The 22,057-nt window shown below is 41.1% G+C and overlaps 2 protein-coding genes and 1 long non-coding RNA gene across 5 annotated transcripts; 2 read left to right on the top strand and 1 right to left on the bottom strand.

The window, feature by feature from the left end:
• Positions 1-1,405: 1,405 nt before the first annotated feature.
• brd8b (bromodomain containing 8b) lies at positions 1,406-15,927 on the top strand. Of its 3 annotated transcripts, XM_053428191.1 has the most exons (19): positions 1,406-1,483; positions 2,277-2,373; positions 3,782-3,851; positions 3,994-4,043; positions 4,167-4,289; positions 4,370-4,450; positions 5,152-5,216; positions 5,524-5,690; positions 6,049-6,240; positions 6,586-6,679; positions 7,010-7,152; positions 7,359-7,797; positions 8,288-8,325; positions 8,407-8,600; positions 9,013-9,105; positions 10,019-10,087; positions 10,356-10,641; positions 13,048-13,092; positions 14,355-15,927. In XM_053428191.1, the coding sequence occupies exons 1-19, from the start codon at positions 1,465-1,467 to the stop codon at positions 14,412-14,414; spliced, it is 2,325 nt and encodes a 774-aa protein (XP_053284166.1). In that variant the 5' UTR covers positions 1,406-1,464; the 3' UTR covers positions 14,415-15,927. The 3 variants fall into 3 exon arrangements, with proteins under 3 accessions (XP_053284166.1, XP_053284167.1, XP_053284165.1); XM_053428192.1 differs by lacking the exon at positions 13,048-13,092; XM_053428190.1 differs by lacking the exon at positions 14,355-15,927 and having other exon boundaries at positions 13,048-14,327.
• A 72-nt stretch (positions 15,928-15,999) lies between these two features.
• si:ch211-39i2.2 (DNA damage-inducible transcript 4-like protein-like) lies at positions 16,000-17,971 on the bottom strand. Its single transcript, XM_053428193.1, has 2 exons — positions 17,643-17,971; positions 16,000-16,790 (listed from the first exon to the last, which is right to left on the bottom strand). The coding sequence occupies exons 1-2, from the start codon at positions 17,821-17,823 to the stop codon at positions 16,342-16,344; spliced, it is 630 nt and encodes a 209-aa protein (XP_053284168.1). The 5' UTR covers positions 17,824-17,971; the 3' UTR covers positions 16,000-16,341.
• LOC128445486 (uncharacterized) lies at positions 17,184-21,441 on the top strand. The gene is made up of 2 exons (XR_008339474.1): positions 17,184-18,042; positions 20,311-21,441. It is a non-coding gene; the product is annotated as an uncharacterized LOC128445486 (long non-coding RNA).
• The last annotated feature ends 616 nt before the right edge of the window (positions 21,442-22,057 follow it).

The raw sequence follows: 22,057 nt of genomic DNA, 5'->3' as shown, positions 1-22,057 counted from the left end.
GATGTTACAGTGCTGGTGCTCATAAGATTTAATGTAAATAATTTCATCTTAATACTGAATTGTTGTTCTCCTCTTAATACCTTGTCTGATCAGATATGCAATGATACATATCTGCCACCGGGAGGCTACTGCTGGTTTTAAGGTCATCTCCTCTTCTTGTGATTAGGAAGAGCAGCTCTGGATCTCATCTATTGTCCCTAGACAGTTGTTAAAATGTCAACCTAAAATGAAGATAAAATGACTTGTTATAGTCAACTCATACCTGCGATATATACACACTAATATTCCGACAGGTACAATACAGCAATTTCTTCAGCTGACCAGTATAAGAACGTTTGGTATTTACTTCTCTTATCTGCATTGGCAACAGTTTCATTTTTTAGATACTGTCACAGAGAACGCTGACTAACAAAAGCACATGTCCCAGTGGGAATGATACCTTCCCCCCTGTGATACCTCTGGTAACCTGAGTGCTTGAAAACACATGTTTTCAATGGGGGCGGAGCACTGTTGTGTAATATCTTGTATAATAAAGCTGTCCTATCTTATTAACTAGACAGCAGGGAAATTGTTACGTTTCTGATCTAAAGTTTTTTTGTATAAGTTTCAAGTGGCTTCCTTGTAGAAATTTTTAGCTTGTGCCCAGCTTGTCAAAAAATACATAAAATGCGGAATAATCATTGCATTCGTTTATATCTTTGCGGTTTCAAAGCTGAGTGATTGTCTAACAAATCTTGAATTCCTAAATTAAATCTAACTCGTTTACTCGCCTATTCGTTTTGGATGAGATCTATAGGAGAGATCGAAATCAATCCAGACACCCAGATACTTATACTGAGTCACAACTATCATTATATCGGAAATCATTATATGTGATATCATTGTAGCTGATATCATTACATCGTGATCGTTTTGAAAAGAACATACAGTTTTGGTCACATTTAGTTTCTGACTTGATCTTGGGTTCATGTTCTGTTAACTGTAAATATTTTGGTGAAACTAATAAAATAAGATGACACACTTTTGTCCAAGAAACCCAACTGCATCATGATATGCACTTTTTCTATTTGTATCAAAACGTTATTAGAAGTGCTGTGATTCCCAGTGTGGCTCCCTGTAAACGTGATGCATTAGATTAACACACGATATGAAAATATATTTGAGCTTCAGACAAAAGCAGAATAAACAACCGGCAAAGTCAGGATGGCTCAGAACAGTGAAAAGTTTCTTCAGTAAAGTGAGGAAAGTCGTGTGTACACCTGTTATTTCTGAAAGGGGGAATTTTCCCTTCTTTGGAGATTTAGGTGAAGAACCAGTAAACATGTTACCAGTCATAGTCCGTGTTTATCCTCTATATAATTAAAGAAAGAGCAGGTGCCATGACAACACGAAGACCGACAGGCGCGAGTGTACCAGTCAAACCTGTCCGGCGGAAGTTGTGCTCACGGCCTGCTCACAAAAGAAATGGCGAGCGGTATCGGCAGTGAGTAATATTTTCTAACTCCTCCTCGATCCTACTTGTGATTTACAACAAAAACACCAAACCAGCAACACGCGGCTTAGCTCCTTTAGTTAATTTGACTAGAGTTGTGTCGTTCTTTGTTAAAACGCTGCACAGTGTAGCTGTGTGTGTCTCATCAATAGGTCCCCCGTAACCAACTGTGCTAAGCTAATGCTGCTATTATAACAATAGCTAGCTGCATGCTATTGTATATGAAGTAGAGGTCTCTAAATGTGTGTATTTTACTTTTCTGTTGTGTTCACACGTCAGCACATGCACACAAAGAGTGATACTAAATAAACACGTCTTTATGACACACGGTACACACTAGTAGCGGCACTGCAGCTAACGGCAGTTAGCTAACCTGGTTTAATAAACAAAACATATGCGTGAGTTAAAAGTGCTGCTGAGCTTGTTTTATGTTGTTTATCTTGACTTTAGTGACGCATCACATGCCGTGCAGTTAATTTTATGGATGTGGACAGTAGCGCGCGCACGTACACACAGACACACGCACTCAAAAGACATCCACCAAAACAAAACACACGACCAACCTGAGAAAATACGAATTAAACAAAAATCTGAAGGAAAGATTAGCTCACCAGCTCTTAGAGAGGGGAACTGTATCTGAGTGTTCTTATGTATAGTTGGTCGTGGATATTCGGAGTTTATTTATATATGAACACATTTTGTATTAATTTGTCAAGTCTTGGGGATTTCAGGGATCCCTGGACACGTTATAATGTGTATTTGTGTTGTTGTGTTTCCTCCACAGAACACAAGATGCTGACCGTGGGGCCCACGGAGCCCTGGTCAGTCCGGGAGAAACTGTGCCTGGCCTCCTCTGTTATGAGGAGCGGCGACCAAAACTGGTAAAGAGAAAATCTGCTGATAAATGCAGCGTATCAGCAGATACCAAATCTGGGCCCATTTCTGTCTGTGGTATTTGAAACATTAATGTGATGGACAAGTTGCAGGAATGGAAGCAATAAGAACGAGGTCTTTTGCTTTTAGTTGGACTCATAGTAAATGTAAGAGGACATACACCATCTACCATGATGATCATTATATGGCTGCTTTCCTCATCCTTTTCATTATGAGCAGTTGAACAGATGGATGAATCGTGCTGTCAGGAAAAGATTATACTCACCTAACATACAACTAAACTTTAGCCCTTTGGCTATTATACTGAGTCCATGGAGTCCAACTACAGTTGGATGTGCAACAAAAGGAGTAAAAAAAGCAAACAAATCGATTCATGAGACAATTGTCTTTGACCTGAAGATTGTGTCCATTAGGCTTCCACTATAATGATCTCCATTAACAAACGAAAGCATCAACCACAACAAAAACACTTGGATTCACTAGACGTGAGAGAGACAGACTGAACGTTTCTCTCTTATGAAATGAGCTGCAGGCAAATATTAGTTCACGTCAGAGTTTTAGAAAACCTCCATTTTCCATTCAGCAGGAGTGGCACAGACATTTGTAGCATTCTTTAAAAAGTGGGAATTCAATATTTTTGCTGCAGAATGTGCAGAACTTTTGAGTCATGATCTTACTGTAGGACGAATCCCTGACCACCCTGTCTGTCTGTTACTTTCTTTTTCATACCACTCTGATAATAATACGCAGCACCACCCCCTAGTTACTCATTGATAAAGGTTGCATCACCTGAAGGAATAATGTACAGCACAGGCCAACCTGCTGTAAGTTTACCAATTTCATAATCCCTTATGGCTTAGCTTTTTACATTTTAGCTTACTCCAAGTGAATTGCTTTAATTTCAGTAAAATCGGACCAGTAGTGTACACAGTTTGGCATGTCCATGCAAAAAGTACTGCTGTCTCAGTATGTGGCGTTAAAACAGGTCATCTCTGGTCTCTCCAGTAGAGGTCAGACATGTACAAGCAATAGTGACTGACCAACAGTGACAGGTGGATCTTGGACAATGATGGCACAGAACTCTGACAGTCAATAAGTAATTTATAAAAGATGATAAATACCAACCTGGTAACTGTGAAACTCTTAAAAACAACCAGCCGAACCCTAACAAACAGAAATTAATCACTGTTACAGTATTCTGTGTTTTTTCTTTGAACTGTTTTCAGTGCTGCAGATCAATTTAATTTGTTTCACATCACCCTGGAGTTCTTTCATATGTCCTTTTAAGTGATTTATTCCCAATATTTAATGGTTTATTCCTTATATTAATGAATGTCTTCAGTCACCAGATGCATTTATTTTCTGATTGTCTTGTCGCCTCTCTTTGTCTTCCAGGGTGTCTGTAAGTAGAGCAATCAAACCTTTCTCAGAGCTGGGTCGTCCTCCTGACTGGTTCTCACAGAAGGTGAGAGAAAGTTGAAAACCTGTGCAACATTTTTCACCATTTGCTTCTCTCACTATCTAACTCTTTAACTTTGTGTTCTGAAAGGACAGGCTGCAGCCTTCGTCAGCATTTGCTTCATGATAACACCTTTTCTTTTTCGCAGCACTGTGCCTCACAATACTCCGAGCTGCTTGAAGCCACAGAAGCACCAAAGTTAGTACTACTATGCACACTTACACAGACCCATGAGAAGAATCCTGATAATTTTACCCTTTTCACCATAAATATAATATTGTGAAAGTTATCCTAAAGCCTATGCATCTGTCTTTGCTCCAGGCGTAAGCGTGGCGAGAAGGGCGAGGTGGTCGAGACGATAGAAGATGTCATCGTTCGTAGGCTGACCACCGAGAGGATAGAGGAGCTGAAAAAACTACTACGAGAAACACAGGACCAGTACAGGTACATAGACACCTGAAAGAAAGACATTTGACGATTGTGAGATGTGACTCTTAACCTCCCTGTGATTTCTGTCCTGACAGGAAGTTGAAGAAGGAGGTGGATATGATACAGACAGGTCATATGGACTCTCAGCTGAAGGAGCTGTGGGCAGACATCACACTGTAAGACTCTTCTCAGTTTTTCTGTCTGATGTCAATTGTTTGGATGTATATATAACTGTTGATGCGTGACCCATGTTATATAAAAATACCAACACATACCCGTCGGTTTTACAAGCTACATCTTGAGATATGAGAGGGCTTGTGGATTTGGTTGGTCTTATCCAATTCTTCGGTCCAGAAACCAAGACATTTTATCCAATGAATGGATTGCAGCAAAATTGGCTGCATATGTTCTTGGTTCCCAGAGGATCAATCCTTTGAACTTTGTTTTCATGTAGCAACTTATCTGAGTGCCCATTTATACAGCAAATTGGTTCATGAGAGGGTTTCGGAAAACTTTACATCAATCGTTTTTCATCTAATTTCCTCATTTATCTAGAGGCAAATTCATAGTCTCTGTGTCTACCAGTATGCTGAGGTCCTATTGGTCCTCATGACATCAATTTGGTCATCCGCCCATGTCTGCTAGCGTAGCCACTGACTGTAATGTGGACGTCCGCGTTCAGCAAAAATATGTGACCACGCTCACTGATGGTGTCGACCAACTTTAATATATTTATTGTTATCGTCGTTTTTTTATTAATAAAAAAAATACAAATAAATGTGACCTACTTAAATTTCCGCCACAGTATTTCCCCTTAGTTCTTCTACATCTCATTACACCTCATGTGTGATCTGAGTGTTTGTTGTTCCAACTCCAGGAAAAAGAAGCAGGATGAGGACGAAGCCGAACAGAAGAGAAAAGCAACAGAAACAGCGTATCAAGGTATGTTCAGTCTGCACATTGTGACGACCTTTATGTTGAAATATGTTATTATATAATATATAACAAAGACGTTTTAGCAGAGTTTTTACACATTTATATACCAGCAAATGTTTTCTTTGTCTTGATGCATCTGCAACCACCAGAATGAGGCTTTGCTCTGGCCTCTTCTTGGAATTGTTTTTTTCTTGTTAGGACAAGAGGTGGTTTTTCTTATGGCTAATGCATGAGGCCATACTCGTGATTTCTCTGCTGCAGTTTCCTCACGTCATGAATTAATTTCTCTCTCTCATTTCTCTCTTTGTCACAGCTCGACAGGCAGTAAAAAACACACCTAAACGTTTGCCTAGTGTAACTGTTCGTTCTCCTCTGGGTGCCAGCCCACCAACACTGGATTCTCAGGCCGAGTCCTCAGTCTCGACACCTCCCATGGATACAGGAGGTGGTGCCTCCGATGACACCACTACCCACTCAGTTGTAAGAACTTACCCGTTGATAAGATGCCACGAGAATAAGGCACATGCTGAGGGAAAATATGCTATATAAGCATTATCCAGGCTTCATTGAGATGGATTTGGCTGTACACTGTCACAGGGACTGTAATTGACTCCTTTTGTTTAACCAGTCTAACCATCTATTTAGTATGTTGACTTTGAATTCATCAGTGACTCCACAGACGTGCCTCTCTGTCCTTCAGCTTCTTTATTGTGTCAGTATGAGTCAGTGGAAAAATCTAATCTCACATGATGGCGTTTTTGCAAAGCTGGATGGAAACATTGCCTCTAATGTAGCTGACCGTTCCAACCACTAACTGATTGTCTGCTACACCTGACAGGTTCAGGGGGTCGGGGTTTTTCTACCAGTGACGGACACTCCCGGGCCTGGGCCCAAAGATGGAGGCCTGGCTGCTCTAGTAGATGACTCGCCGCAGAAGAGGCTCCTGACCCAGAAGTCCACCCCGCCACCTTCTCCTCTTCTGTCAGAACTGCTGAAAAAGGGCAACCTCATCTCAGCTAGCCCCCGCTTGGTGAGTGGCACTTTAAAGCTTCAGTCGGTAGGTTTCTGAAAATAGAGGAGTGAGAGAAAGAGAATTTAAACAAGTACTTCATCAACCATATCAAAATAGATCTATGAAATGCTCATAATGATAGACTATAATAAGACCTTTTTAATTGTCACTTCAGAAGGAGAGATGGAATATCCCTGAATGCATTCATTCTTGTTTGCATTTCAGTTTTATTCACTGCTAGCTGATCTTATTGCACCATCCAATATCAAGTCAGCTTACTCCATAGTATTTTTCACTGTACTGGGTTAAAACATTGCTTTTAGGGTTTTGCTCCCCTTTTTATTTTGTATTTGTTGATGTCAGGTTGCAGAAGGAGACTTGACTGGAGGCCTCTCTAATGGATTACAGACTGCCATTGCAGCCACTGCCTTACCCCCTGGTCATGTGGTCATCACTGGTAAATATAAATAAATCTAACTGAACCTGTGTCCTAATCCAGGGGCCGTGTAGTCTACATGGCTGTGACAGATATTCATTGGGATTTCAAAACATGCAAAATGTCCCAAGTATGTAGACTATATCTGTATCGTAATATTATCAATAGACATACAAATTACCTTTGTACGGTAGATAAAATAAACAAACATTACCAGGCATTAAAGAAACATAAACTGCGATCACAGTGCCACCAGAATAATTTCCATTATATTACTAACAATGTTAATATTGCAGTGATGTTTTTATTTTGTGCTCATATTCTTATTTACTCTGCTGTGTGTGTTTGCAGAGGGAGAAGCTGAAGCCGCAGTGAAGGTAGAGCTTTGTGAGGAGACGGGGTTAGTGGAGGAGGACCTTGTATCTGTGTCTTATATGGGAGACGAACTGGACCTGGAGACAGTAGGAGACATCATTGCCATCATAGAGGAGAAGGTACAGGAGATGTCATTCTGTTTGCATGTCTGAGTCATTTAATCTCACTTGAATTCTCAAAACAACCCGTGATTAAAACATTATAGAACATAAACAACTGTTTCTCGAATCATTAATATCATAAAGGTATTATGTGCTACTTTTGTCTCATAATATCCTTTTGTCTAAATCTTTCTCTCACCCTGTCGTCCTGTCCTCCTTCCCAGGTCGATGACTCTGTGGAGGCTTTAGATGCAGCAGCGGTGGAAGCGGCGCTCTCTCTGTGTGAAGAGGCCGTTTCAGAGGGACACACCCTCCCTGGCCCCTGGGAGACCCATGAGCTGAAGGCTTCGGTCCCTGCGCCCTCAGTCCAGGACTCCAACCCAATACAGGAGCCTCAGGATGTGACCACAGTGTCGGCCCCAACACCTGCAAGCACAGAGATTCACGCCCAGCCGGAAACCAAAAGGGAAGAGCAGCTGAAGGGAAACTGTGAAGGACCAGAGGTGACAGGAAGTGATGTCACTTCTTCTGTCACGTCTGATGACGGCGCCACAGGAAGTGAGGTTACGGAGGAAGCAAGGACAGGGAAAGCGGTCATCGAAGCTACAGTAAAGAGTGAAGTAGAGGAGTGGAGCCAGCCTGAGCCCAACCCACCTTGCCTAGGTGGGTGGTGTACAAACACACACTTTGCCGTTTATTTAGTCTCAGAGTATGCCCACGTAAAAACGCCTGCGTATATAATAGAAGTAGACACAACAGTATCCATGAGTGTTAAACCATACTCTCGAGAGAGAGCATCTTGGCTCTGTGTGCACAACTGGGGTTCCATGAGAATTGAGCTGAGACCAGCGCGGACTTCCTTCCCTACGCGCTCCCAGACGCTCAACGCTGCCTGACAGTTGCTTGTTCTTCAAGTTGAATTTGGAGCGGAGACAGTAGCTGATGCTCCCTTCCTTCGACTGGTCACGTTGAACACTCCCGTCCCTGACTATCTGAACCCCTTCCCCTTCAAATTTCTGTCGCAATTGTAGTGCCCCCTTGCGAATCTGCCTTTCCTCTTCGGAATAATGATCTGTTTCCTCATGAGTGGTTTTGCTGTCGCAGATACTTTTCTGTGCACTCGTTAAAACCTGTTGTAATTCCTGTTCCACAGATTCTGAGGATAGTTCTGTGTCTGGGAAAGAGTCCAAGGTAAATCACTTAGTTGCAGACTTGCACACATGAACACCTTTCCTACATTTCCGTCATGTCACTGTATTTTTGTTCTTCCAGGAGGTAAAAGAGGAGGAGGCGGGCAGTGAGGGTGACCCTGAAGAAGGGATGGAGCTGAAGGAGGAGTGTGGGGAGGGCCCCTATCTGTCAGAGGTGGAGCGGGCAGCCAGCGAGAGTGAAGACGGCTACGACCCACCCTCTCAACGCTACACGGCAGATTCCATGGCCAGCAGCCCGGCCTCCTCTTCCCAATTGTAAGTATCATACACTGCTTCTGGAATGGTTTGACAATTGTGTCAGCATAACTAAGTCTAACTTTATAGTGGTAGTGACATTGTGCATCAATCCAGGGCAACGGCCTGAGATAACCTCCTTCCCTTACTGCAACAAAACATTTTAGTTGCTCTGCTGCAATAAAACTAGATAAGGCTCAGCTGACATTATCATGAATATTGATGTCCTGACCTCTGAATCAGATTAGGACTCCATTTCCCTGAGCTAAGCAGTCTGTGACTGCTGACATCAAAATTGTAACACTATGTGCTTTTGTCTCGCTGCCACTTGGGCTTTCTCTTCTGCTTTCATTTCCATTCACTGTGGATCCTCTCTTCGTTTCCCAATAACTTCCTCTCTTCATCCCCCTTTTCTCCACTGTCTCTGCATCAGATCTACATGTGGCGAGGACCAGGAGGCAGTTCAGGCACAAAAGATCTGGAAGAAAGCCATTATGCTGGTGTGGAGAGCCGCAGCCAATCACAGGTGGAGGTTCTTGGCCTGTCCAATGCGAGATAATCCATCAGACTTTATTACTCACAGTCGGGTTCATTTAGAAAGTGTTGTTTTGGCTTCTTAAGTTTTTAATGTCATTACAAAAGCATAGTGTATAGAGCTTGTGTTTGAAGAATATTATTATATATAAACCATATCGGGTCTATTCATGAAAATACATCCTACCACCAGTGCCATGTAGCCAGCTCTTTGAAAATACTGAGCTTTTCCCAGGCACAACCCCAATACAGCTAAAATATTTGAAAAAAAATCACACAAAACTTGAATCATATTTTTAATCAAATCAGTTATGAAATATGTGATTTTATCTTCCAACATGATGGTGCTTAATCCATCTATTATATTTTAATGTAACGTTTAGCTGAATATAATGTTCCTGTTAAGAATTGGATGTAGAGAGAATCAGTCTTGTAAACTGACCTTTTGTATTTTCTGTCTAATGGAATGTAGAATGTGATAATCCACTAAAAGTGATTGGGCCATGAGTATTGTTTCTGTTTTAGATAAAACATATACTCACAATTTTGTTGTATAGTTTAAAATTTTGCTTGAAAATTTAAGTGCAGAGAAAAAACATATTCATTTCAAATGCAATCAGTAGCTTGTAACAGCCATAGATTTATTATTATAGAATTGTTGTGGGATCGCATTAAATCAAAAATATATTATTTTGGATGTAAACCTAGTCTTGTCTTTTCTGTTGACTGTCACTGTAATGTTTCTAGACAGTAGTTTTCACCTTTTTCTTTCAAACAAACCTGTTCACAGCAAAACACATAGTTCACCTCTTTGGAGAAATAAATGCAAACAGTCTCCTGAAAGAAGAGCTGCTGGCAGCTGTATTTAAAGGGTTTTAACGTTTCTGATGTCCTGTGTCTCTCAGGTACGCCAGTGTCTTCCTGCAGCCTGTGTCAGATGACATCGCCCCCGGTTACCACAGCATCGTACACAGGTCTGACCAAACACACATACAAAGCTGAATTTGAAATAACACTCAAAAGCTATTATCCTGGTTCAAATAAATGTGTATGCTTTCTTACTCATGTCCTAGAAAATAGTGTATCATGCTTTTTGTTGCACGTGTCAGCATGACAGGGCAGAGAAGCTCTTGTTTGTTAAGATCAACCAGCAACAAAAATCCCTGCTGCTGCCATTCCATTAAACTGCAGAATATATAAAACCAAATAATAATACAAACAACTCCCTCCGTCCTGTTCCAGACCCATGGACCTGTCGGCCATAAAGAAGAACATCGAGTCCGGCGTGATCCGCACGACAGCCGAGTTCCAGCGAGACATCATGCTCATGTTTCAGAACGCTGTCATGTACAACTCGTCGGACCACGATGTGTACCACATGGCACTGGAGATGCAGCGTGATGTCCTGGAGCACGTTCAGCAGTTCCTGGCCACCCAGCTCATCATGCAGACCTCAGAGAGCGCCATCTCTGCCAAGAGCCTCCGCGGCAGAGAGGGAAACCGTAAGCCAGGAGAGCCAGCTGAGAAGGTGGGTTGGGTGTGAAAAGTAGGAGTCTCTTAAAGTTTAAGACTCAAGTCTCATTGAATTTAACACTGAATTTACATAGTTCATGTTCCGAAACACAGCTGTATTTGTCTGAGGTCCCTCATGTTTATAGCCTGACTCCCTTTTGCTTGTTCATAGGCCTGAGTAATAAATTCAATACACGTAATGATTTAATAACTTGAGTAGACAACCAGCTTCAGAGTGGCAAAAAAACATGTCCACAGAAACTATTCAAAACATGTTTATAGTAAACTCCACTTCTCCACTATCCATCTGTCTGTGATGACCTTGGAAGCCTTGTATTGACTTGCTTTCTGCTCCTACTTTTCTATATCTTTGATCAGCCCTGATCGAACAGAGGGCAGAATCTTAGGCCTCCACCTGGCTGCTGCTTTTATAGAGGAACAAACTCAGTTTGATACAGATCAGGTTTTTTAAGCGAGCGGATCATTTTGTTCAGACTCACACTTTACTTGGGAAAGTCCAGTTTAGGAACCATATCAGCTGTTGACATCACAGATACAATTTAAAAACTGATAATGGGCTGATACTGTGTTTTTTAACTGTTATTTGATGGACTAATATATGTGTGTCATTCCTCAAATAACAAGTACATTTGTAATAATGTTTTCAGATCTGGATTGAACAGATACTTAACATTCTTGCAGACTGGCATTTTGGTTTCATTTAGAATTTTAAATACCAAAATCATCTAATCGTTTTCAGACATGAACTCTGAAAAAAGTCAATAAAAATAGGTCCGGACCTTTTCCAGAGTTTGCACGATGAGTTTTCACAGATGAAGAACGCAGTAGGAAATTGTCAGAGTCGGATGAGCTCCCAAGTATTGCAGAGCGTGCCAGAGGCAGGACATGATGTACAAAATCCAAGCGAGTCTCTTGCTGTTCCCACAACTTCCCTGAGAATTTCTGAGTTGGTCCCGGTCGCCAAAAACTCCTGAATCTTGTCAAGTTGACATCTTTGTTTGCATCTTTCGAGTGTATGAAATCTCTTCTTCATCCTTAGATATTTGTATTCTGTCGGTTTTATGTTAGAAGCGTCCTCAACACACCCACACGCTCGCTGTAAATTTCCAGACATTTTCCTGCTTTATTCCCACATGAGCTCAATGTGACATTTTCCAAATATTTTTCTAGGGAGTTGGCTGGTTAATTTCCAGAGCAACCGACTCAGACAGCTTCTTTTTGTTCAGAAACAGCCCCTCCAGAAAATGTCTGGAAAATGTGTGGAGTTCAGTGCTGAAATCGGCTTATTTGTGTTGCCGTCAGTGTTTCACACTCAATGTAAAGTGTGGTTATGTAAACACAACACAACATATGATATACAGAATACACAATGGTAGGTGCTGACAATGCATATAAAATTGTGGTGTTTCAGGTGACAACATGATTACTCACAATTACTTCTTTATTTTATAGTTCAGGCTCTCCACTGAAAATGTATATTGTCATATTGATGCTACTTTTATATTTAGGAATATATATTTTGAATCATTACACTATCATTCACTCACAATGTGTAAAAGGCAGACATTCGCACACTGTTGAATACATGGAAGATCTGATCCACACTTGCCTCAGCCTGCTGTATTGTGCTTCAGAGAAATTATTTCTGGTCTTGACTCCCTCGCTGGTTCATGTCCTGCATGCTGGCTGCTCCTCTCCTCACTAACTTCTGTCTGTCCCTGACTCAGCTGTTTGTCTGCCGCTGTCCAGCTGCTTTCTGTCTGCTATCAATTCCATTACTGCATGAATGTGCGAGTTGTGAGTGTGTGTCCAGCGGGGTCTGTCCGACTCATGGCGGATTGTTATGGAAGTATTGTGTTGTTTTAAAGAGATCATCTCAGGATAGGGAATATCCAGGAATGCGCTTAATCTTCATGGGATGTCCAAAGATGTACTTTGGTCATAGAACATATTTAGCAAGTTTTTAGACAAGTTAATTAAGTTTTAAAAATAATGTTTGGCTGCTTCTCCACAGCATGCTCAGCTGGGTTGGATATGAGTGTCATATTATCGTTTAATATTAAATATATATTGCAGCTCATACAAATGACTGAGAGTCTTGAGACTCTGGTACGGTGTTTGTGAGCTGTGTTGAAGAAGTGTTGGTGTGCATGTGTGCCTGTCTTCTTGTGTCTGTCATTGATCTCACTATTTACGATCTGCATATCTGACTCTGAGTGTGGGTCGATATCTGTCTGTCTTTCTGTGTGTGTGTATCTTTGTGTTTTTGCCGTGCAGCGGTCAAATGGACTCCCCATCCCCCCCGCGTGCTCCCGTGTTTGACGCAGACTTGTATGAAACTTGCTTCACACGCACGTGTTTCTTTTCTCTCTTTCTCACTTCAATGTTTGTCCACCTACAGGACAGTGTCCCAATGGCCTCTCCTGCTTTCCTTCTCTCTCTCTTTGTAAGTATTCAGGTCCTCCCTCAGATTTCACCAGAACCAGGAAACGCCCCGCACATGCTTGTCTCAGCACTAGCACACAGACACATACACACACACACACACACAAACTCTACGCATTAATCTGTACCGCTCATCTCCTTTCTTTTTCTCGGTTCAATTGTGATTTAGTTGAATTAAAGGAAGCAAACCTGTCGTAGAAATACAAGTTGTGAGGATTCAAATAATTATAAGAGACCCTTTTATTGGTGCTATTCAATAATATAGCTCAACATTTTCCACGTGATCAGTTAAGTCATAATGAAACTTTTAATAACTATTTAATTACAACCCTTAAAATTGCTGAAGCTGTAAATATATTATTATTAGATATTCCTAAAAATATCTCTTTGTATAATTATATATTTTTTGATTTTGTTTTACATTACTGATATTTCATTGAGTTAAAGTTGGAAATAAAAGCAAACAAAATATGATTTATTGATATACATCGAGAATCTCTGCGCTTGATCAGATTCCGTTGTCAACTTCAGTCCTGGAACAGTTGTTTTACTTTCACACCAGTGATATGAGAACAACACAAATATCTCAGTGTTAACTGTGGGGCCCTAACAATAGGTTATAATGGCTTTAAGAACAGATCAGAATTTTTGCTGTTTTCTTTCTAAAGAAGTCTTTGTGTTTCCTGTTTGTGGATAACTTTATTCTTCCATAGTCAACAGTCGAGGAAAATTTCTCAGACACAATATCACTGTATAGATGTGTGTTGTGGATAAGAATTGAAGAACTTCTTTACCTCTCACTCTTGCTCTTTCATACAGTGTCTCTCACACACACATCACACTTCACTAGCTGTGTCACCCTCATAAACATCAACACACACACACACACAGGCTCCTTCCATCAGCCGAGCTTCAGTCGACCTTCGGTTTTTGACCCATGCCGGTTCCCTTTGTTTTTCTGTTCTCGTGCGGTTGTCCATGTCTCTGCATGTTCTAATTTCTTTTCTCCTTCTTTTTTACTTTTAAATGTTTTTCTTTCTCATCATAATTTTTTAAGTTCTTCATTTGGGGAGGAAGCCCTCTGAAGTGGACTGTGCTGTGTTTTTGTGCGGCGCTCCATCACGTGAGGAGGCCCACCTCAGGGCCTCCCTTCACACTTTCCAACTGACCACCACCCTGCCCACTCCCATGTTAATTCTTTCTCCTATTCTCTCTTTCTTTTCTTTCTTTTTCCCTGTTCTCCTAATTTGTCTCCCGCTGCAGGACGGAGGCACCAGGGGTCGGCGCAGTGCCATGGAGGCGGACCTCAAAATGAAAAAATAGCCTGAAATTTCAGAGGAGATGCTATGAGTGACAAACAGCCACTTTTGGAATCAGAGAAGGTGGAGCTGAATACTTATTGGTCTCTTCGGTTGTTTTGTGAAGAGGACTGCAGCGTCGTGCCTGGTTCGAGTGTGTGTATGTACACACCTAGTCATCCGTGCTTTGGCGTAGACAAGGGTATATGTGTCAGTGTGTGTCAGCCAGTGGACGTGACAGAGCTGCATGGAGCTTCCTCTCCTCTGGTTCATATGATTAGTTTGTGTGCAGCACTATAGGATTTCACTCCGGGACAAAACTAACCAGCGCACCACTTTACCCAAGTATCATTTCACCAAGGTAGTCGGTCACCATTTCCTCCAGCTGAGAGGGAACAGCGGAGGACTGAGAGGAAAGAGACAAAGAACATTTTCACCAGCAGATGTGTTTGGGATCAAATGATAAAGGACGGGTGAGTTCTACTCACCAGATTGTATCATGCTAAGTCGTGGACGCATCAATACTAGTCAGTGACTGATCATTGATCTTGCACCAAACTGTGCACTAGCCATTGGGGCCGAAAAAAACCACGCCCAGGACGGTCACACAACAAATAATGTACAAGTTTAAAATGATGGGAACTAAGATCATCTCTGTCAGATCACTACAGTGAGAACCACTAGTCACATCTTTATGAATGGAGTTTCAGGGTTTTTATCATTAACGGAGCAAAGGTGGTTAAATTAAAGAAATCAGATCATGTCACTAAACTGGTTATTTATATCGACTTTGTTTAGTACCTTACTTTATTGCCTTAAGGGAACATGTTTTAGCATATTAACTGCAAAATTCATATACTTTACATTTCTGCTGATATTTTTCCAAAGAGCAGGTTCCATAAAATACCACCTTTAATTAAATTCAACCTCATAATCTGCAGGCAGAAAGGAAACATGCCTGAGTTATTTCATCACTCTCAAACCGTTGTCTTGTGTTAGTGAGAATTAATTTCATCATGTATTTAATCTCCTTGCTTGTGCGTCCAGGTAAACTCAGGCATCTTAAGTACTCTAATTATCCGTTAAACCTCACTATGCTGCATGAAGCATAAAGATATATAGAACCTTTGTTTTATTGCTGTTGATGAAATTTGTATTGATACGGTTTGATCGCTAAGCCCTAAATTCACAGATTTAAAGAGTCACGGAAATTAGAGTTTTCAAATCAGTTCCTATAGATGAACAGACCATTAGCTGCTTAGTTAACATGTGCAAAGTGAAATGATTGGTATTCATGTAAAACCAATGTTGTGTTGCGTTAAAAAGGGCTAAAATACAGAATGATGATTTTTGTTGCCAAATTAGTATTGATGCGTCACTTAGGATGTAGCCAGTGTGCTGTGTAATGAGTGTTAGCTGAGAGTACAAAAACAGGTTTGTCCTCGTGACGGATCATGTAGACTTTGTTTTGGTAGCTGGTACATGTATCACGTGTTCTGTTGTACATTTGTTAAATAAAGATTTGATCTAAGCTTAAATTAGGTCAGATGTTTTTTTCCTCTCCTGCCGTGTCAGTGGAGATGAGCTGATTGACACACATTGAAACAAAGTTCTATGAAATACTGTCACATTTATTAAAAAAAATTACTTAAATAACAAGTACAACACATTTCAGGAGTGAGACCTGCCCATTCCTGAAGAAAATTTCCATGTTTACAATGTATGTAGCAACATTCAACTATGTGCAAAAATACTACAGTCACGCTGTCTATGTAGTAGAAAAACAAATAAGACATTCATGTAGGACACAAAAAAACAGTTTAAGACTAGAAATACAACACAAAAGCATGTTACAGAGCACACCGAGCCAGACTGTGCATGGAGCCCGACATTTGAAACATGAAAAACAAGGTTAACAGTGAAACAGGGGTTTACTGTCTCGACTTCGACCCCTAGCTGAAATCATGGATGACAGGACTGGCAGAGGAGTAAAGCTTCCTCTTCACCAGCCGGTACTCTGCTCTCAGCTTCAACACTTTGTTGGTATCAAAGATGTTCTTGAGCGGCGGCCAACTGTCGTCTTTATCTGCCTTGAAGATCACAGACAGTTCAAATGTGGGGATGACGCTGGGGTCCGGGATGATGCTCCCCACGGATTTGAGGCCATCTTTGAACTCCACGTAGACTGCGATGGAGGCGCCACGGAGCCCACAGGGCTCATCGGCTGAGGAGCGCACCACGTCCTGGCCAATCCTCATGGTCAGGCGGCGAGGCAGCAGCAGCACCTGGCAGTGGAGGCTGGACACCTTGGCCTGGGTCAGACAGCGCTCGATCTGCCGGGTCACATCCTGCTGCAGCAGCTGCTGCTCCTCATGCTCCACAACAGTGTCCAAACTGCAAACTGTGGAAAGATAACCAGTATTGTAAGAACAAGTGGCATTAATTCACAAAAACACATGAAGTACATTTTTACACATGCTTAAAGAAACATGCAGCTTTGTTGCTTTAAAATAATATTCCTACTCCTCACCCTGAACGTCTGTTCTTGCTCTGTGTAAGGTCGGTGAGGAGGATGCAACTGACTTATGGACTGACTGATCAGGAAGACTTAGAAGTAATTAAAACAGTTGCTCAAATATTCATCATTGAAACTTAAAAACAGCAGCCGCTCTTCTGGATTAACACGGTTGTGTTGTGTTGTGTTTCAGTTCAGTGAGCGACAGTCGACACATTGACAAGCCTCTTTTCCCCAGGAGAGAAACAGCCTTTAAAGAATGAATGACCTCATGTGGCTGCAGAGGGCGCTGTTCCTCAGTAAAAGTTCCCCAGTGTTGCTTTAATATCGGTGCCGACAGCGGAGTTCAGTAGTGAAAACCTTAAATCGGACCAACACCACTTCAGACGGTCTCACTTCGACCTTTTTGCTGTCATTCTACTTTCATCTCAACTTTGACCATGGTCACGTGAGTGAAACCCAGGAAGTGATGTTTGAATCTGCTGATCAGCTGATCCAAGACCCGATTCACTTGCATCAGACTCATCCCTGTCAGGTGGATTAGGGAATTAAAGTGTCCTTCCGCCAATAGTATAGGACCATTTCCAATAAAGGTTATTTAACTTCAGTTAGCGGATTTATATTTAATTTATTAGGTTATGGGGGTCAACTAGAGCTGACCTCCACGACTGTTCTGAAATGAACCATTTAATATAATTTCAGAGTTAAACGTGATAGTTAACTTTTTAAACTACTTACAGCGTGAGTTGTTGTCTCTCTCGTCCCAGCTGTCGACGCTTCCCCGCCGGGTAGAGCTGCTCTCGGTGCCCGGGGATGTCAGCTGGGACCAGTACTTTCCTATCATGTCCGTCACGCTGTGCTCCGGCTTCGTCAGGACGGACGCTCCGTGTCCAAAGAGCAGGGCCGCGACAAACACCATCCTGGTTCTGGTTCGAGTTGACTGAGCTCCGGTTTCTCCTCCGAACGTACGCGGTATGTTTTCTCCATGTATGAAGTCGATGTGGATGAGCCGAGGCGGAGGGAGCGGTGCTTTTAAACCGGAGGAGCCGCAGGTTGCATCAACTGAGAGTGTGGGCGGAGTTGGCCGCGTCCATCCAGAAGGTTCCAGCAACACGCAACATGTCCGGGCATTACACAGGTGAGGAGGCCGAGAATACACGAACTAACAGTTAAAGTACTAATACACTGGCATAAATGTCCTCGAGAACCACATTAACATTTCTACCCGAGTACTTTTAAATATAATTGAGTATTACAAGTAAGAGTACCACATAAACTTGATACTTTAGTAAAAGTAAGTGCGTTCTTGAAAGTAAAAGCACCAGCTAAAGTAAGGAATAACTTTTAAATATGCTTAAAGTATTAATGTAAAAGTGATCCATTTGCTTCTACGTTTGTAAAAGTAAGGAGCTACTTTTTGATATGCTTAAAGTATTAAAAGTGTATTTATCAAATATATTTTAATTTGATCAGATAAATCTTGCATCTAAGACACACAGTCTGGTGTCACTTTATTAAGCACACTCAGCTAAAATTAATGCAGCTTAAATACTGTAGCTCAATCAATAAGTCAATTAATTGATTAATCCATTTTTTTAATTTGTATCATCTTCTGTTATGTGAGATAATCCAATCATTAACCTATTGATTGGATTGATTGACAGTTACAGACATTTTTTAAGGGTCCTTAATTTCCCATGGACAGATCATGAACAATTTAACATGCAGCTGCTAACAGATGTTTTATTATTTACATTGAACACTGAATGAACTCCAATGGTTATTTTGAAGTATTTTATGTTTAAATGGTTCCACCAGAGGGTTGTCCAGTCTGGATGCATTTAGAGGAGTCTCTCTAAATCGGTCCAGACAGAGGGATAGTCAGAGTTGCCCCACCTTTTATTTGTCAAAAGCACTAAAGGCTCCAGGTTTGAGGAGGTCCTTATTATCTTTTCAAAGACACAACACAAACTGACAACCAACAAAAGCTGGTGGGAATCATTAAATAACCTTCAGGGAATCTTTGGTGATTTTATTTTCTTACTATTGCAAACAATTTAAATTGCTGAATTCATGTCTAAATGTATCAGGTTCTTAGGCCACAGACAAGTCAGTTGTTTTCTTTAGGGTCCAGTTTTTCTTATTGACATTTATTAGAGTAACAAAGCAATAACATGTCAATAATAAGGTAAAATTAGGTCGTCTCAGTATTTCTTGCATTAAGGAAAAATCCAGATTGGGGAAAGACTGAGTTCTCGGCATTCTTTTACATTAGATTACATTACATATAGCTAATGCTTTTATCCAAAGCAACTTACCATAACAGTTGGCGAGAACAGTTTGACCATTTATGACCAATCTGCCATATGTACTGTATAGTCAAACAAGGTCACTATAACAGTAAATAGAAGAAAACTTTTGTGAAAAATACTAGTTCCTTCAAATTATCTCTTCTGGTTAGATGAAACACTTTAATTCATCTTTATGACCATGTCACAGTAAATCTAATTTACTTCTAGTTTCCCCCGAGGCTCTGTGTGTGTGTGTATGTGTGTGTCTGGTCTAGACATGGTAGCATGAGCCCTACCTTACTCACAGGTGAGTAAGATTTTCTGACACTCTTGATTTACGCGCACAAACGCACGCACACACCTGGTGGAGCAACGGAGGCGTATCCACTAAACTCAGGATTGTATCATGCGTAAGCTTTACAATAATAGCTTGAATTTATATAGCGCCCAAGGACGCTACTCCCACCGCTATGAAACACATTCACCTAAAAGAGGCTCACAATGGGTTGACAAACATACAGACGTCATTAAAACACACCTTGGTTCCTCATCTTATTACAGAGTAGGAGAACAGTCAAACTAGGATCAAGGAAATGTAAACCATTACACTTGTTGTTGCTGCTTTTCATTGACTGATCAGTTTCAAAATAAGTGTTAAGATGTGATTACATTCCTAACCTTTAAGATCTTTGTCGTCTGTTTACGTTTTTTAATCTGCATTCCAATAAGTCACTATATGTATCTTTGTCAGATATCTTTTATTTAATTTTATTATAAAGATGTTCTGTCACACTGATAGTGTGCTATCTAAATAAAGTATATAATATACATTAGGCCATATAGTTAAATGGTACTAGTGACAAATATGGAAAGTCTGGGCACATATTTCCTCCTGTTTAATACAAAGAGACGTACATTGGTGTGACCCACAACAGACACACACACACACATATATATTTACACATGTGTCATCATGCCAGTTGTCATATAAGTATATACAAATATGTGTATGTATGTGTATATGCATATATGCTCCAAAACATGATAGGAACACTTACATCATCACAGTATAACACAGAGTCAGTTAAACTTCAGGGATCAATCTGTCCATTCAGGAAGACCAAGTGTTTGTGTTTGGTGCACAGCTAGTCCAGCTCCCCCAGGATGCCACATCCATACCTGCGGTCCCAAGAAGCTTTGCTGTGTCTCCAGGAAAAGTCTCAAGAGCACAGAGGAGACACCCAGAGGCCAGCCGCTATACAAGGAGAGCTGGAAAAGGCCGTAGAACCCAGTAGCAGGACCGGTTTCTGCTAATTTACAAGTACCATCACAGATTGTCAAGGAGTTCACTGATGATCCAGGTTTGGGAGGAGATCCCCCAGGACACCAGCCGCCGACTCATCAGGAGCATGTCCAGACATTGTCTGAAGTGCATTATAGGCCCACAGAGGCCATAAACACTACTGAGTCACATTATGAGTTGCCCTAATGAAATTCACACAAGTTGGATCAGCCTGTGATTAAAATCATTTACTTAGATTTCCGGCGTGGTTTTGAATCCAGCCCTCAATGGGTTGATGATTTTGGTTTCCATTGACTGTTGTTTTGTCAATTTGTTCTCAACAAATAATACAAATTACATCAGTAAAGATCATCAACTTGAATAATTTGTTCGTCTAGATCTGATGTGTGATTTAAGTGTAATATATCCTACTTGCATGACATGAACAGACGGACTGAATTGGTTCACCTCTGACTCACCTTCCTGGGGATGTCCCTGCTTCTGTTACATCACAGCTGCCAACCAATCACGTTATGATCTGATGCTGTCATCACAAAGACCTGACACCGAAGGAGGAAGTGTCTCTCTCCAGACCTGCAGGGGAACTACAGGATTTTCTTACGGCATATCCTCACGACATTACCAAAAGGAAATTTGTCTGTGTGTGTGCTCATTTTTATTCCCTCTTTAGAGTAAACGCTAACTGTGTGTCTTTTTCTGTGTTCCAAATGAACACCTAATCTGATGCATCAAAATTATCTTGAACAAATATTTCTGTGTGATGAAGGTCACAGATTTAATGTTTCATGAAGTCATGGATGACTTGAGTCATTCATGAGCCAGTATGACGACCAACAAGTGTGTCAGTAATCACTGAATCAGATATCATTGCAACATGAGTGCAGGTCACTGATATCCAGTCTCCTGAAATCTCCTGTGAATAAACAGTCAGTCTCATACTGTGTTTAAACTCTGCCAGTGTCCTCCATCCACAGTTCCAGCTGATGTCAGCTGGTCGGGATGTTGTGTTTTTGGTGGAGAACAGGTCAGACCAGTCTCCTGTATCTGATTTGAAAAGAACTCACATGTCTGCAGCTGAGTGTTGTTTTTTTAAATCCTAAATGAAGACAAACTAGACGGGTGAAGAAAAGACACACAGTTATCTACACCACTGTTAACACTTTATCTCTGAAATAACATTCCTGGGTCCATCTGTTTATCAGGAAAGACTCCACAGGTGCTTCCATGAGTCATGTCCCACCTATCCACAAAGTTTTAATGATATAAACTCAGCAGTTTTGCGTAATGCTGCTAACAGTCAGAAAAACGGCAATAAAATCAAACCTCATTTCTGGGGGTAAACGTGGTCAAAACACAAACTCTTATCAGTGTGCTGTGGAACACAAGTTATTGACATACCCTCGTATATCTGCTTAATGCAGTTAAATACTTCACAATACCGTGCAGTGCTCAAACTAGTTAGAATATATAAAAACAATAGGTACAACATTTTTTTAAATGATGCTACAAGTGAATGTTCAGATGACAACAGGAAAAAACCCAGCAGTATATTGATTATA

The sequence above is a fragment of the Pleuronectes platessa genome, chromosome 8 (genome assembly GCF_947347685.1).
Source record: "Pleuronectes platessa chromosome 8, fPlePla1.1, whole genome shotgun sequence".
Lineage (NCBI taxonomy): Eukaryota > Metazoa > Chordata > Actinopteri > Pleuronectiformes > Pleuronectidae > Pleuronectes > Pleuronectes platessa.
Note: the sequence above shows the minus strand (reverse complement) of the source record. Positions and strands in the feature narration are given on the sequence as shown.